Source organism: Chaetodon trifascialis, chromosome 14, assembly GCF_039877785.1.
Source record: "Chaetodon trifascialis isolate fChaTrf1 chromosome 14, fChaTrf1.hap1, whole genome shotgun sequence".
Classification (NCBI taxonomy): domain Eukaryota; kingdom Metazoa; phylum Chordata; class Actinopteri; order Chaetodontiformes; family Chaetodontidae; genus Chaetodon; species Chaetodon trifascialis.
In genome coordinates this window covers 25,372,501-25,386,599 of record NC_092069.1, presented here as the reverse complement: position 1 = coordinate 25,386,599, position 14,099 = coordinate 25,372,501, and the positions used below count along the sequence as shown (strand labels likewise).

General features: G+C 48.2%; 1 protein-coding gene across 2 annotated transcripts in view; it reads right to left on the bottom strand.

Moving 5' to 3' along the window:
• The window catches only part of LOC139342268 (protein jagged-2-like), a 45,045-nt gene that overhangs the window by 2,471 nt on the left and 28,475 nt on the right, over nt 1–14,099 (bottom strand). The window contains exons 6-24 of one of the 2 annotated variants that reach the window (XM_070979274.1): nt 13,155–13,285; nt 12,456–12,575; nt 12,228–12,341; nt 11,924–12,037; nt 10,123–10,236; nt 9,021–9,067; nt 8,292–8,465; nt 8,040–8,190; nt 7,762–7,926; nt 7,154–7,267; nt 6,486–6,599; nt 6,112–6,225; nt 5,815–5,931; nt 5,228–5,255; nt 3,565–3,650; nt 2,921–3,034; nt 2,662–2,777; nt 2,293–2,556; nt 1,559–1,690 (exon numbers count right to left, since the gene is read on the bottom strand). In XM_070979274.1, the coding sequence (XP_070835375.1) occupies nt 1,559–1,690; nt 2,293–2,556; nt 2,662–2,777; nt 2,921–3,034; nt 3,565–3,650; nt 5,228–5,255; nt 5,815–5,931; nt 6,112–6,225; nt 6,486–6,599; nt 7,154–7,267; nt 7,762–7,926; nt 8,040–8,190; nt 8,292–8,465; nt 9,021–9,067; nt 10,123–10,236; nt 11,924–12,037; nt 12,228–12,341; nt 12,456–12,575; nt 13,155–13,285 (2,329 nt within the window). The remainder of the gene's footprint in view (nt 1–1,558; nt 1,691–2,292; nt 2,557–2,661; nt 2,778–2,920; nt 3,035–3,564; nt 3,651–5,227; nt 5,256–5,814; nt 5,932–6,111; nt 6,226–6,485; nt 6,600–7,153; nt 7,268–7,761; nt 7,927–8,039; nt 8,191–8,291; nt 8,466–9,020; nt 9,068–10,122; nt 10,237–11,923; nt 12,038–12,227; nt 12,342–12,455; nt 12,576–13,154; nt 13,286–14,099) is intronic. The other variant, XM_070979275.1, reaches the window with a different exon arrangement.

The following is a 14,099-nucleotide window of genomic DNA, read 5'->3' as shown; positions in this document are numbered from 1 at the left end:
GGACAGCGTGTGTGTGCAAAATTCACCGGTTGATGCATCAAAATTTAAATCTGCTTACTTGAGTTTTAAATTCAAAGCTGTGTGTCGCTGAAGACTGATCTATCATCTTAATTTACTCTGAGTCCGGTCTCGTCCTGTCGAGCTGCCTGATCTAACAGTGTTACTGAGCTGAAGCCACTTGAACGTCTCCTGATTGTGACGCCTCACTCTGGCGGCGAAGGCGAACCGAGCGCTCCTCATTCCTTCCCACACACGCTGAGACACACTGAAGCACTTGTTTCACGCTGATGGCTTTCAGGGCTTCGCGAACACACCCAGCGCCTCTGGACGACAGCGGATCCACACGACTCGGCCGCTCTGACGTTACAAAGCCTTCAGCCGCGCTCGGAGATGAGCGCTGACATTCTGCTGCAACACGAGTCGACGGCGAGTGGGAGGGAGGTTTTTTCTTTATGAAAGCCTCGTTGTGAGGTTTGGGTGGATGTCAGGTTCGCCACTCCTTTTCCTGTATCTGTCGCTTAGAACGGGCGTGCGAACATCAGAGGAGCAAGAACTAATCCCCTCCATTAAGAGCTTAGAGCCCCGAGGTGACTGATTTCCCCCGAGTCTGGGTGGCCGAGAGAGAGAGAGGAGGAGGAGGAAAGAGGAGAGAGGAGGAAGAGGGGCGGAGAAGACAAGAAGAAAGGCTAAGAAAAAGGAGAAGAAGAAGCGGGAGAGCAGAGATCAGCAAGGTGTTCCAGCTAAAAGCTAAATCTTATCCAGATGTTGCTAAAAGCTTCAAACGCCTCCATCGTCTCCATTTATCTTCTGAAAAAGCTGCAGATTTCTCTGCACTCGTCTGGAAATGATCTGCAGTGACAAATTAAGTGAGATTTATTAAAGTGGAAGAAGGAAAGAGGGAAGCGAGGTGGAGGGAAGGCAGCGGCTTCCACAGCTGCAGGTGTGTTTGGTGTTTCTTTGGACCTGATCTACCTGCAGGACCTCCTGCGTGCTCCCCACTTTCAGTTTTACCTCTAAACTGAATAAAAACTGATGAAAAACAGGAAACCAGACTATGAAAATAAGACTGAAGTTATAAGAAAAACATTATTTTCCTGTAAAAAGACGATGTGGGGGTTATGCTAGCATTAGCTGCTAGCTGCTTTCAAAAGTGGTGCACCTTTAAAAGCAAAACCAGTTTCAACATTTTTTTATTCCACTACCGTTATGCGATCATCAGTGGTTGATTTATCCAGATAAGCAGTAGGTGGCGCTAAATCTCCAGCTGAACAACCGCTACACCACCGAGTGGAAACAGCTGATCAGTCGTGAGTTAAACGTTCGCTCATTTGAAAAAGGTGTTTCCATCTTCCATCAGGTGCTTCAGCATTTTTTTGAAAACACCTGAAGTGAGCATAAAACCCCCCAAAACTTCCAATTCTGCCATTTTCAACCTTTTCCCTCCATCCACAAACGGATCTGAGTCTTTGAATGTGGATCCAGAAACATCCTCAAATACACGACCACCACAAAGACAGGGCCAACACTGTGTGTGTGTGTGTGTGTGTGTAATAATCACCATGGCGACCTCCACGGCGTCACTGTTGGAGTAGGACAGGTCACAGAGGATGAGCAGCGCTCGCTCCTCAGCCAGCGTCTGAGTCACGGGGAGGTACCTCAGCTCAGAGCAGATGTTCTCCACAGTGGTGCCCTGTGACACACACACACACACACACACACACACACACACACACACACACACACACACACAGATAACACAGATCAGTATCTGCACTGCCGGCGAGGAACAATCAGTTTCTAATTCTTCCTAAGTCTGTTTTGGATGCAGCCAATCAGAGAGCTTTGCCCAGCAGGGGAGACTGCGGCTCAGATCTCAGATCAGTATCTGTGTCAGAGGCAGAGACTCATTTCCATTCATAAAACTTTATTCAGGCCCGCCGCAGGAGGCCAGTGAGGGTTTCATGAGACAGCAGTAAACAACAGAAATACCATGTGGACAGACAGGAGAGAAGAGACGGAAGTCGTCTCACTTTAACTGGACGTTTATGACACACTACACATTATTATCCTCCACCAAAGAAGAAGACATTCAAATCTGCTAAAAACAGCTGCAGACTGAACCAACAGGACGTCTGAAACCACTTTCTATCCACCCCAGACATCGCTAACGTTTGCTAACCGTTAGCAGCTTATCGAGCGTTAGCGATGCGGTCGGAGGAAAACGATTTCAGATGCACTGCTGTGCATCACGTCATAATCACCATCACATGATCCACCTGTGCAGCCCCTCACCTGCGGCACTTTGTCCTTTTTGAAGATGAGCGTGATGCGAGCGCAGCTGTTGTCAAGGTAACCGCTGTTGGGCTCGCACTGGGTGTGCAGTGGTGTCGGGGGGTCCGGCGTCGAGCACACGCCCCACTGGTGGCATGGCGGCGAGAAGCAGGTGAGGAACTGATGCTCCACGCACTCGTGACCTCCAGGGCAAGATGGGGGATTTGCATCCGCAGGAGGAGGCGGAGCTTTGGAGAGGAGGCACGGCCGACGCCCACACCTCACCTGGAAGAGCATTTAACTTGTTTGTCACTCAGAAACCATCCGAACAAACGCTCACCTTATTCATATTTTGGTAAAATGACCCCGAATCGTCCCGGCGAGCCTGACCTTGGAGCAGCGAACGTATCCGTTGACGCACTGGCAGGCGTTGCACTCCTCCTCCCAGCGGCTGCCGTGAGGAAACTGCAGGCCGGCGTGACGACACAACTTCCCATGTCCGATGACTGGACAGAAGGAAAAGGTCGAGAACAAAAGGAAACGGTTCAGATGTTGAGTTTCACGTTCACTTCGAAATCCACCAAAGCTGCAGCGTCACTGAGGTGAAGTCGAGTTACTCTGATCACATCAGGACATTTATGGCACTCACACTCCTGACAGCGAGGACCAGCGTGTCCCGGAGGACAGACGCAGCGGTAGCCGTTGATTTCATCCATGCAGGTCGAACCTTCGGCACACGGAGACGACTGACACTCGTCGATGTCTGCGGCAGAAAACCAGAGCTGTTAACACATTCAGCGATGAGCTCTCATTGATTTCTGTTAGAAAACACCTTAAAACAACGTGCAGAGTGAAGGAGAGCATCTTCAGAAAAATGTTTTTTATCTCCATGTGATGAGAAAAATGCTTCTTGTGCGTCACATCTGAAGTCTCGAGCAGAACATCTCAGTCTTCCTGAAGCTTCACTTCAGCTGAGAGGAAGAAACTGAGCTCTGAGGCCTGAATGTTATATTCAAATATCTTCATTGAGTGAAGGGCTTTGGTTTGAAACGCTTCAATTGGATAACACTCTGCTTCTGAAAAGGCTTTTCTGAAGAGATTTCTCCCAGAAAGCCACGGGAGAGCGCACTGACCCGTCTGACGGACCTCAGCTCTGCCCTCGGCTCAGCGCAGAGGGGAGAGGTTAACACCGGCTTCCTAATCTGTCGCCCTGAAACAATCGGCTCACGCTCCCCCGCCGCGGCCTTTCACCTCTGACCCCCCGCCCGCCCCCTCCAGTTCCCAGGGACTCACTGATGCGGCAGTCCGGTCCGGCGAATCCCGGGGCGCATTCGCAGCGGAACCAGTTGACGCCGTCGACGCAGATGCCGCCATTGTAGCTGCGGAAAGGAAAGAGAAAGAAAGCGGTGAACTCGGAGCTGGCAGGTTCAAAGACACCGAGAAGCGAGCTGCTTCTTCAGATCTCTTCCCCGAGGCGGCGAGCGCTCGGCTCCTCCTGACAGGTGGGCTCGTACAAACTGTAAATCAACGATCTGGGCCTAAAATCCTTCCATGGAAAAACTGATAGGTTTGATTCTGAGAGCTGATGTTGCTGCTGATGCGGCTGGCTGGAATGTCAGTTCATGCCGGTGGAAACCTTCCTCACATTAAATTTTCACTCACACTTTGACCAAAAATCCTGCAGAAATTCAGTGGAAATCAAACCTTGAACTCAGCAGGTTCATGATGGTTTTCGGTTCCCTCCTTTTTCAGGAGTTCACACGCAGCCAGTTTCACGTGAAGACCGACATCAGACATTGACCAGCACATCTTCCTCGCTCTAAATTCATTTTCAGAGATTTCAGAGGTGAAGCGAAGGCATCACACAAACGTCTCAGAGTCTCTGTTTGTCTCGCCGTCCTCTGAGCTGCAGGACAACTCTCAGCAAAGAGCTTCCACACACTCTGATCCCTGATCAATGTCCAGACTTCATATGTAAATCCCTGCTGACCACATACTGAGCCCCCCCAACACCTCCGCTCCTTACAGCCACCCCCAGGTCGAGGCCGGTGAATGGCGAGAGGAGCGTCTCTTCACACCCTCCATCCACCCCCTCCGCCCCAAACTAAACCACCGCTAATCCACCTGTCAGTCACTGGAGGGGAGGGTGAGGAGCAGAGAAGGGGGGGCTTTTGTCCGGGGCAGCGTCTCTGATCCACAGAAGCTGTCAAGACTCCTGCTTTCCCCCACTGATTTCTTCAATAAAATGTTAAGTGGATGCTTTCAAACATCGCATTTGTCTGACCAGCAAATGAATTTACAACTTTACAAATCACAGAAAATCAGCAAATTCTCACATCTGAGAAGCAAAAATGTGAGTTTTACAGATTTTTAAAGTGGAAAAAAAGAGGCATGTGCACAGAAACACGCTGATTCAAACACATTTACCCACACAAACACACTGAGTCACAACTTCAGACTCGTGCACTCACACCTCCACATCCGCAACCTTCAGTGGAACATCAGGAGCACAAAACCAGATTTGCAGGATAAAAAGTGGGAGTCGCTGAGAAACTGAAGCTGTTCCATATTCTCAAGTGGAAAAATGCACCTCAGGTAGTTTGCTCTGGAGTTTATCCAGTGAAGGTGAGGATCAAAGGTGCCGCAGCGATAAGTCACTAGAAGTCAGGGCTGCAGTCCAGACCACCTCAGCTGAGTCCACTCCACAAATATCAGTCGAACATTGTCATCCCACTCCAACCCCAGCACAGGCAAACAAAACTAACATCTTTAATCAACTAAAAGTTATTTAAATGTAAGAGATTAAATACAGGCATTAAAAGCCTGTTGAGAGAAACTTTGAATGACGTCGACATCAAACGTCTCTTCAACCAGCACTGGACCTTCTATACAACCAGGAAACAAAGGACAACCAGCAGGGACAGAAGAGGCTCATGCTAAAGAAAAGAAGTCTTACCAGGGATGCGGGTTGCAGTCATCGACATCTGTGAGAGAGAAAAGAAAAACGAATGACAATCAGGAAGTTTCAAATTTCGATTCCTCAAAAAAAATCCAAAACATTAAGGAATATTGTCCAAGTCATAATTACAACAGGAAAAACCTTAATTTATTCAACTTTAAATGAAATAACAGGGAACTGAAGTCCTTCATTCAAGTGATTAAACCCAGATTTAACAGCACAGAAACGGAGAATCCAGCACAAAAGAATGAATTGGACCACTGAATTTGGAGTTGGGTGGTGCTTCCAACATGGCAACTGGATCACAAACTTTCTCACATTACAGCTAAAAGGTTCACGAAAATATGTTTCTGAACCCATTTGAGGTGAGAAACAGGAAGTTTGAAGGTTTGATGACAAGTCGTGATTATGCAAATTCAGCTACGGCGACTCGTCCGTCAGCTCGCCGTGCTGTATCCGTCATGCACCATGAGCCGGACCTCCTGCTCGCCACAGAAAACAAACAGGATCCGTGGACTTGACATCCATCTGCGGATCCAGTGCTCTGCACCATAATGGATACCGTGACTCCAGCAGGGACGTACTCTGTGCACAGGTGGGTCCCTCCCAGCCGTCCTTGCAGATGCAGGTGAAGGCGTCTCCCCCTCCGACACACGTCCCTCCGTTCTCGCATGGACCCGAGTCGCATGTGCTGTTCTTGGCTAAAAAGCAAAAAACAAGGAGATCCTCTTTGGTGAAGATGGTTTTATTGGGACCAGCCCACAGACGGAGGGCTGCTCCTCGGCCTGCGATCGCCGTCTGACAGGTCGTAATGTCCCACCGTATCACTACACTATCATTAGAGCCGTAACAGTGTAATTAGAGTGCAGTGAGCGCCTGACCTGTGTTGCAGGTGCTGCCACCCCAGCCTGAGGGGCAGCTGCACAGGAAGGAGTCTCCGTGGTCGTAACACGTCCCTCCATTACTGCAGGTCGTGGAGTCGCACTGGCTCTCACCTGAACCGAGGAAACACGGGAAAAAGATCTTTTCAAACGTTTGACTAGACGCTGTCAGAGGGTAAAACAAGTCTGCACAGCAGCCAGCGAGGACATCACACCTCAGACGGAAGAATTAGCTCCAGAAAATAAGACCTGACATGAGCAAGAACATGGAAACCGAAGACAAAGACGCCCCTTCACCGGCACACAAACGACTGCAGCTCATCAAAACTCATCTTACAAGACATTCGGTCATTCTGTCTCTCATGTTCACTCACGTGAGTGGCAGGTCTTTCCTTTCCAGTTGTCCACACAGTTGCAGTAGAAGTCGTTGAGCAGATCGACGCACTGGCCTCCGTTCTGACAGGGGTTCCTGCTGCACTCATTCACATCTGGAGCAAAGTCAAACGGTGGGTCAGGGCAGCAATTTAAGGCATTGATTCAAATGTCCGGAAGCACAAAAATAACTCACTGTTCCAAACTCTGCTGCTCAACTATTTGTTTGTTGCAACCAAATGCATCAAATGCTTCATATAGATCATCATTTGGGTGCAGTCAATTTGGAGTTTTACACTCTTTAATTAAAGTGCTCCTGCTTTTGTGCGACTTACTCCCCCAAACATTAACATAAGTAATGGTGTCATCTGCAAATGTGCACACTGGGCAATGCAAGTCAATGTATAAGCTGGTGACAAAACAGATTTAGAATCAGTCAGCTGAGTGAACATTTTTCCATCTGCTTTCATCTCCAAAACAAGCCCTCCTTTGTTTTGCCTTGTGCTGGATTCTCAGACTGCTGATCATTGCTGCGTTGCTGTAGGCTAGTGATGGACTCTCCCACGATATGTGACTCACAGACTTAGCAAAGCTGCTCCCTGAAACTCGCCTGCTTGTGCTGTTGCTCATATCGACCCCAGAAGCCCAGCTCTGTCAGTCAGACACTCACCAGCATCACACAGGCTGCCCTCCCAGCCGTCCGGGCAGAAACACTGGAAAGTGTTGATCCCATCGATGCAAGTGCCTCCGTTCTTACAGGGGGAGGACGCGCAGTCATTAATGTCTGCAGGAGGACAGAGGACAGATATTTCTGACTTAATTATTCAGTTTTCAAAGAGGACAAAATGCAAAGAATTCCCAGTTTTTACCAAAAGATTCCTCTTTTTTGTCTTGTAAGCACACATGTTGTTGTGTTCCTTCATTTTGTTGACTAATTCAGTGCTGCAGCTCAGTTTTTTGTCACGGTGACACTGTTTGATAACTCTTTGGGTCTAAAATGTGAATATATCACAAAACAAACTCTACATCACACGCTACAACCTCAAAGCCATCAAGTGTGAAAGGATTTTCCTGCACGGCTCTCGATGCATTTCCCTGCTCATGCTTTCCTCCGGATTTCCTTTTTGTGTTTTTTCCCGTCTGCTATAATCTAAACTAAGAGAGTGATGATTAGTGAAACTGGAGTCTGAATTACCGTAAGAATCATGTGGTTCCCAGTGAGGGGAACTGGTGATAAATATAGTCTGGGTGTTGTGTGTTGAGCTAATAATGACTCACTCTCGTGGCAGTAGGTGCCAGTGAATCCCGGCTCGCAGGAGCAGCTGAAGTTCCCGGCAGGCAGGCTGATGCAGCGGCCGTGGGGTCCGCACACATTGGACGAGATGTGCCACACCCGCTTTTGGGTGTCATTGGTTGCCACGGCGACGGTGCAACTGTCAATCACTTGGGGTGAGAGGAAAAAAAGTTGGAATGGAAAGCATACGTGCGTCGCCTCCAGCTGGTTCATTCAAACATGCTGAATCACAGACGTGAGGTTTCTCCAGGTGCTGTGTTACCTTGGCACTGGTTGGTCTTGCAGTGGTCCTTCAGCTCTGAGCAGGTTTTGCCCTCGTAATCATCCGGACAGCTGCAGTAGAAATCTCCCATCAGACTGTGGCACTGGGCCTTATTGTGACATGGGTTCGGGCTGCATGGGTCATTCTGCACCTGCAGATGGAAAACAGGGAGGTAGAGGTGTGTCCTCACCAACAAGTGGAAGCAGCAAACTGTTGTTACAGGACTTTCCTCCAGCTGGATCTCGTCCTCACCTCACAGGTTGTGCCAGCGAAGCCCTGCAGGCATTCACACATGAACCCGTCCAGCAGGGCGTGGCAGCGGCCGCCGTTCCTGCACGGACTGCTGGCACAGCGGTTTCTCTGAACCTCACAGTGCCGACCCACGAATCCCGCCTGGCAAACACACTGGTAGCCTCTGGCCACCTCCTGGAAGAAAAACGAGAAGTGATCAACAACAAGGCTCTCACATTTCACTCAGATGGAGGCGATCAAAGCTGCAGAGCGCCCAATTTATTTAATTATTTGTTAAAGAAGAACTTTTTGGTTTTGTTCAAGCAGCCAGCAGCACATCCCAAAACATGCTCCCAGCTCAGTGTTCAAAGGCTCTTTTATGGACAAGTTTAAGAACATCAAGGGAGACAAGCAGAGGTTTGGGAATATATGGAACAAATTTTCACGTAGCTGAATTTGACAAACGTGTAGTTGTAGCTGAAGGTCAAAGCGCACAGAGGAATTATTCACAAACAAAACAAAACCTTTGCTTGCACTTTTAAAATCTTAGTGTCAGCTTTACAGGTGCAAGTACAAGGTGTTAACCAATGTTCCAAATCCACGTCCCCCTCGAGCATATTCTTTTTTGTTCTGACAGGTTTTCTGATGCTCAGCAATCATCGAGTTCATGTTTGTGACAATAAATAAATTCAACAAAGGCCTCTGTGTTATGACAGCTCTGCAAACTGAGAACACACTCCTGAATCTTACCTTGCAGGTCCCTCCGTTCTGACACTGACGATGGCAGCTGTTCACATCTGAGAAGAAACCAGACGCAGAGAAAACATCAACGCCAAGTCTGACAAACTGGGAAGCAGAACATGCACTGGTGCTGGAACATGCAGCTGCTAAAAGAGAAGCGGTCAACACAACCAAAGCGGAGTGATCCATGCCAACATGAAATGTTAGATGCAGATTCAGACGTGCAGTGAAATCAAGACTAGACTCAACGTCTCAAGATTGACAACAGCTGGGAAGAAGTCAGGTTTAGTCTGATGTTTGAGAAGAATTTAGCCAGGGTGTGGCAGGTATACACAGCCAACTGAGAGGCAAGAGAAAGGAAAGTGAATAGAGAGCTGAAGTCCAGACCCCTCAGCTAGCTAGCCTCTGTTCCACTAGCATGTTTAACTTTCATTCTGTTCGTATCGTAGATAAATGAGGCTTTACAAGCGTTCTTGATCGGAAAATTTGAACAACTTCTCATTTCAAGCAAGAAAAAGCTAAGCTTATCTTGCTAGCATTCAGTATCCCATGAGTCTTAGCCATTAGCATGCTATCAAAACCCTCTTGGAGCTGCTCTAACAGCTGCTCTGGGAGCTGCTGTCATTTAGTCCTTATTCTACGATTGACCATGTCAGATAGTGAAATTTAAACATCTTAAGCAAGAAAGTTCATTTTGCTAGCATTCAATTAGCTAATGACATATGTCTTGAGTTGTCATTAGCACACCCACAAAGCCTCATGGGAGCAGTAGTGAAACATGTTCACTACTGTGCAAGATGATACATTAGCAAAATAAAGCTAAGATTTTGCTAGCACTGCTAGCAAGAACTGTCCATTAGCATGCTGTCAGAGGCTGAAGCTGTTCAATGCTAACAATATAAGAATCGCTTTTCTAGGTTAAATTGATAAAGGGTTCAAATTTTACTGTCCTGTACAATATAGTTAATCTGAGAATATGGACAAACCTGAGAAACATACTTTAGCCTTTAAAGTCACAGAGGCTAGTGGAACAGACGTTAGCTAGTGCAGAGGACTCTACAGGGAGGTGGAAAGAGGCCGAAGACTAATGATTAGCTGGTTTGATACTAACTGATGTCACAGTTCTGGCCCACCCATCCACGAAAGCAGGCACAGTGATATCCACCAATCAAGTTTTTGCAAGAGTAAGCATTGAGGCAAGGCTTCTCCGCACACTCATTAACGTCTGCAAAATGGAGACACAGAGAGAATGAACGAGAGAGCCAAGAAGCCGCTCAGAAGCCCCATCACCAAGCGCAGCTTCACGTCAGACAGCAACGAAACGACGAAGAAGACGGCTAGACGTCAGAATTCAAAGACGGCCTCTGACTGCCAGCTGCTTTCTGCTTCTGTTGACGACAAACATCCCTTTCAGACATCTGTAATGCTGCAAAAATGCTGTTTGGGCCTCGTTCTTTAATGGCTGAGCTGCAATTCATGCACCATATTTGACTTGTGGCGCTCTGCAGTACGTTTTAAAGGACAGACAGCGACAGATGACCATCATCAGTACAGCGGTGGTATTCGCCCTCAATGCAGCGTGAAGAACTGACAAGATGTTCCTGTATATCCTAACATTGTTTTCCTCTTTTCGTGAGGAAGAACAGTGAAGATACTTTCTTAAAAAAGGCTGATCTGATATCAGAGGAGCATCTCTACAAGTCAAAACAGGCTCGTTCACAGTATTTCATGGGTTATTAAACTAATCTTACTTTCTTGTGCATCAGAAATCATAATTAAACGAGAAGTTTATCACAGAGTAGAGCAGTTAAAGTGTGTGATATGTACGTGTCACCCTGTGTGAGGTGGACCGTGATTACTATCTTCTAACTTTTACGGGAAAACGACTGATTTGTTTCCTAACATGTAAAATTGCCAGAACATGCAGAGGGTGGAGTTCATGTCTGACGGGGTTTAATTTCTTGCGCAGTTTCCATCGCCCCGCTGCTTTATCCTCACCCCCTCCCTCAGGGTTAATGTCTCTCTATTGCATTCCCCGAAGGCCAACCTGCGGCATTCCAAGTGGTCAGTTTCAGAGGCAGCCATCGCCGCCCCCGCCGCGCTGCCGCGCTCACTATAAACCGACACAGTGCATTAATACTACTCCCAGGAGGTAAGCGGCACCTGTTGGCCTGGTGAAACTAAACACTCTCAACCCCTTCCCAAAAACCCAACCCTCCTCACGACCACAACCCCCCCGCTCCTCAGCTCGCTCTCTCTCAGGTACCACCCAGCTCCCTGAAAGGGGAAGCGCTCTGAGAATAACAGAATCCATAACCCTCCCCGCGCATGTTTACAGGTTATAAAGTGTTTCCTGGCTGAAGGCGAAGGGGGTGAGGGCTCCACTATGCCGGGGCGCCGCCTCACCGTAGCGTACATACTCCCCTGTTACGCCCAGTCTGGAGCCAAAGATAACCCCCCGGCGGAGTATATTTGGTCCCAAGGCTAGCAGTTGCCAGGCGGGAGGTTATTTTTAGCTTTACTCAAGTCACCTGGCTCGAGTTGCAGATGATGCCCAGCGTGCGTCTCCATTATACAAAAACACACACAAACACACACACACTCTTGAAATTAGTGGCCGTCCGGCAGAAATACGACTGGTTAAACGACGCGGCAGGATACACAAACAGTCAGATATGCTGTGACTCTGCAAGCAAACGAACTCCTGCGATGAATCTGAACGCACAGCATTCACTGTGGATGCAACACACGCAGAAACACGCCGGCGCCATCACAGCAAAACGTCATCCAGCATGCAGCGTTTCCAACTTGACCCGAGCATTCACAGCTTTCCCTCCAGCGAACCATATTCATGAGCAATTCTACACCTGAAAGGCGTCTCACGTTGCTATCTTTGGTTCGGTGAGACGTACCTATCTGGCAGGTCTTGCCCGTCCACTGTGGGGGACAGAGGCACTCGAAGCCGTTCTCCATGTCGATGCAGGTTCCCCCCTGAGCACAGGGGCTGGAGGCACATTCATCTGTGTCTGAAACACAAACGAGAAAAACTCAATCATCCAGAGTGTCCAAAGGTGCTGATCTCAAACCAGCGACACAGCAGAAGACGATAACCAGACTTCTGAGGACAGAAGCTTTTGTCCTCAATTGCAGTGCATGACATGAGATCTTGTACAGATCTCAATGATTGGTCTGATCTGTGGCGGGGTCTAAGGTCACCTTTGGCACAGGTCGGCCCAGACCAGCCCGCCGGACAGTGACACTCAAAGCCTGATGGGACTTCGTGGCACGTCCCTCCATTGGCGCAGGGGTTGGACACACAGGCGTGCTCGGCTAGAGAGGAAAATGAAGAGAAAAGCAGGATTAATCCTCAGAACTTTGCACCGAATGTCACCTGGAGCAAACACCTGGATTCTGGTTTAAGGTGCGCTTGATTTAGAGACCCACCGATCTCGCAGTTCTTGCCGGAGTAGCCATCTGGACAGGCGCAGTTGTACTCGTCCGGCTCTGTGTTCATGCACGTCCCTCCGTTCTTACAGGGCCGGTTGGTCCCACAGTAGTTCAGATCTGCACAGCAAGAGTGTGTGTGTGTGTGTGTGTGTGTGTGTGTCCATGTAAAACACACAGTTAACAAATGAGACACAGCTCTACACACAATAACTTTCTCACAAAAGCATTGATTGTGGCTTAGGAGGAGCACAATGTCAGAGTATGTTTAGAATATGTTGAAAATGTAATTTCTACTTTCGTTTCCTGCCTCTTGACCAATCACACGGTGTCCTCATGTGGTGGTCAAGCTTTAAAGGATGATGATTCTGCATGTTTCAGCCCACTTTACTGGAAATCTATGTAGTTCACAGTAACTCGTGACCCTTTGGAAAATCAAACTGTAGGTCTGAATGTGCTGTCATTCATGGTCACCAGTGGTTTCCATTCATTTGATTTTAAGATAATATAAATAAATGGCTCTCTGAAAACTAATTCTACAGCATGTTCTGGAAAATCAAATGCAAAGTTCAACAGAGACGGAGCCAAAGAGCAGCTGCCTTTGACTTTGCACCAGAAGATGAATCTCTCGGATGCTGCTTTGCTTCGTCGTGTCATTGCACAGGAATAAGATATAAAGACGATATTTGGAGATCTGACCTTTGTCGCAGAGCAGGCCTCCCCAGTTCTTCTCACAGGTGCACTGCCAGGGCTCGCTGCAGGTACCGTGAACGCAGCCGGGGTACGGCAGGCACTTGTCGCAGAGGGGCCCCTGCCAGCCGTAGTTACACCTGCAGCACACAGCGGGAGGACTGTCAGTGCACTCACCTGGACGAGGACTGGCACGTTACCTGAAGTCATTTATTCCTTTATTGTCGCATTAACTTCAGTCAAACAGCAGCAGAGCACAGTTCAGCGGGTGCAACGGTGGCTCAGTGGGTTTTTTGGTAAATTACGTGCCTCTTATTTCACAAGCACACTGAGAATGTGTTTGAATTTACAGCCCCAGCCTGAGGGGATATCAGGCGCACAGATGCACTTAATAACACGGGGCGGGGGGGTGGGGGGGCCTGAAAAACAGTGATAGATACGTAGCGATAACAAACAAGTAATTTCATACTTTTACAATGTGTGAAAACACAGAGGAGCGCTTGATGTCGGGCGACGTGCCAGTTAGACGTCCCCTGGTAAACAGAAAAAAGGCCGTGTGTGACGGGAAGGAGTCCTCATGGAGGACACACGTCGAGCAGAAAGCTTGAGAAAACACGGCAGAGAGCTGATTGAGACGCAGCCGAGCGTCGCCGCAGTGACAGAAGAACGTCTTCATCAAGGTGAATGACACGTTTGTGCAGCTCCTAATGTTAGGACACACAGCGCCAGGGGACATTCCTCAGCAAAGAGTGTGTGTGTGTGCGTGCGTGTGTGTGTGTGTGTGTGTGATCATGCTGCTTACAACACATGCAAGCATTCAAGCTCATTTATCTTTTCTCGTTTTGTTGCTGTCAAATCATTTCAGTCCCAAAAACTTTTTTAATTCACTTTTTTTCTGTGAAAATTGATGAAATCGTTAGAAAAATATTTCAGGATGTTTTCAGGAGAAATTAA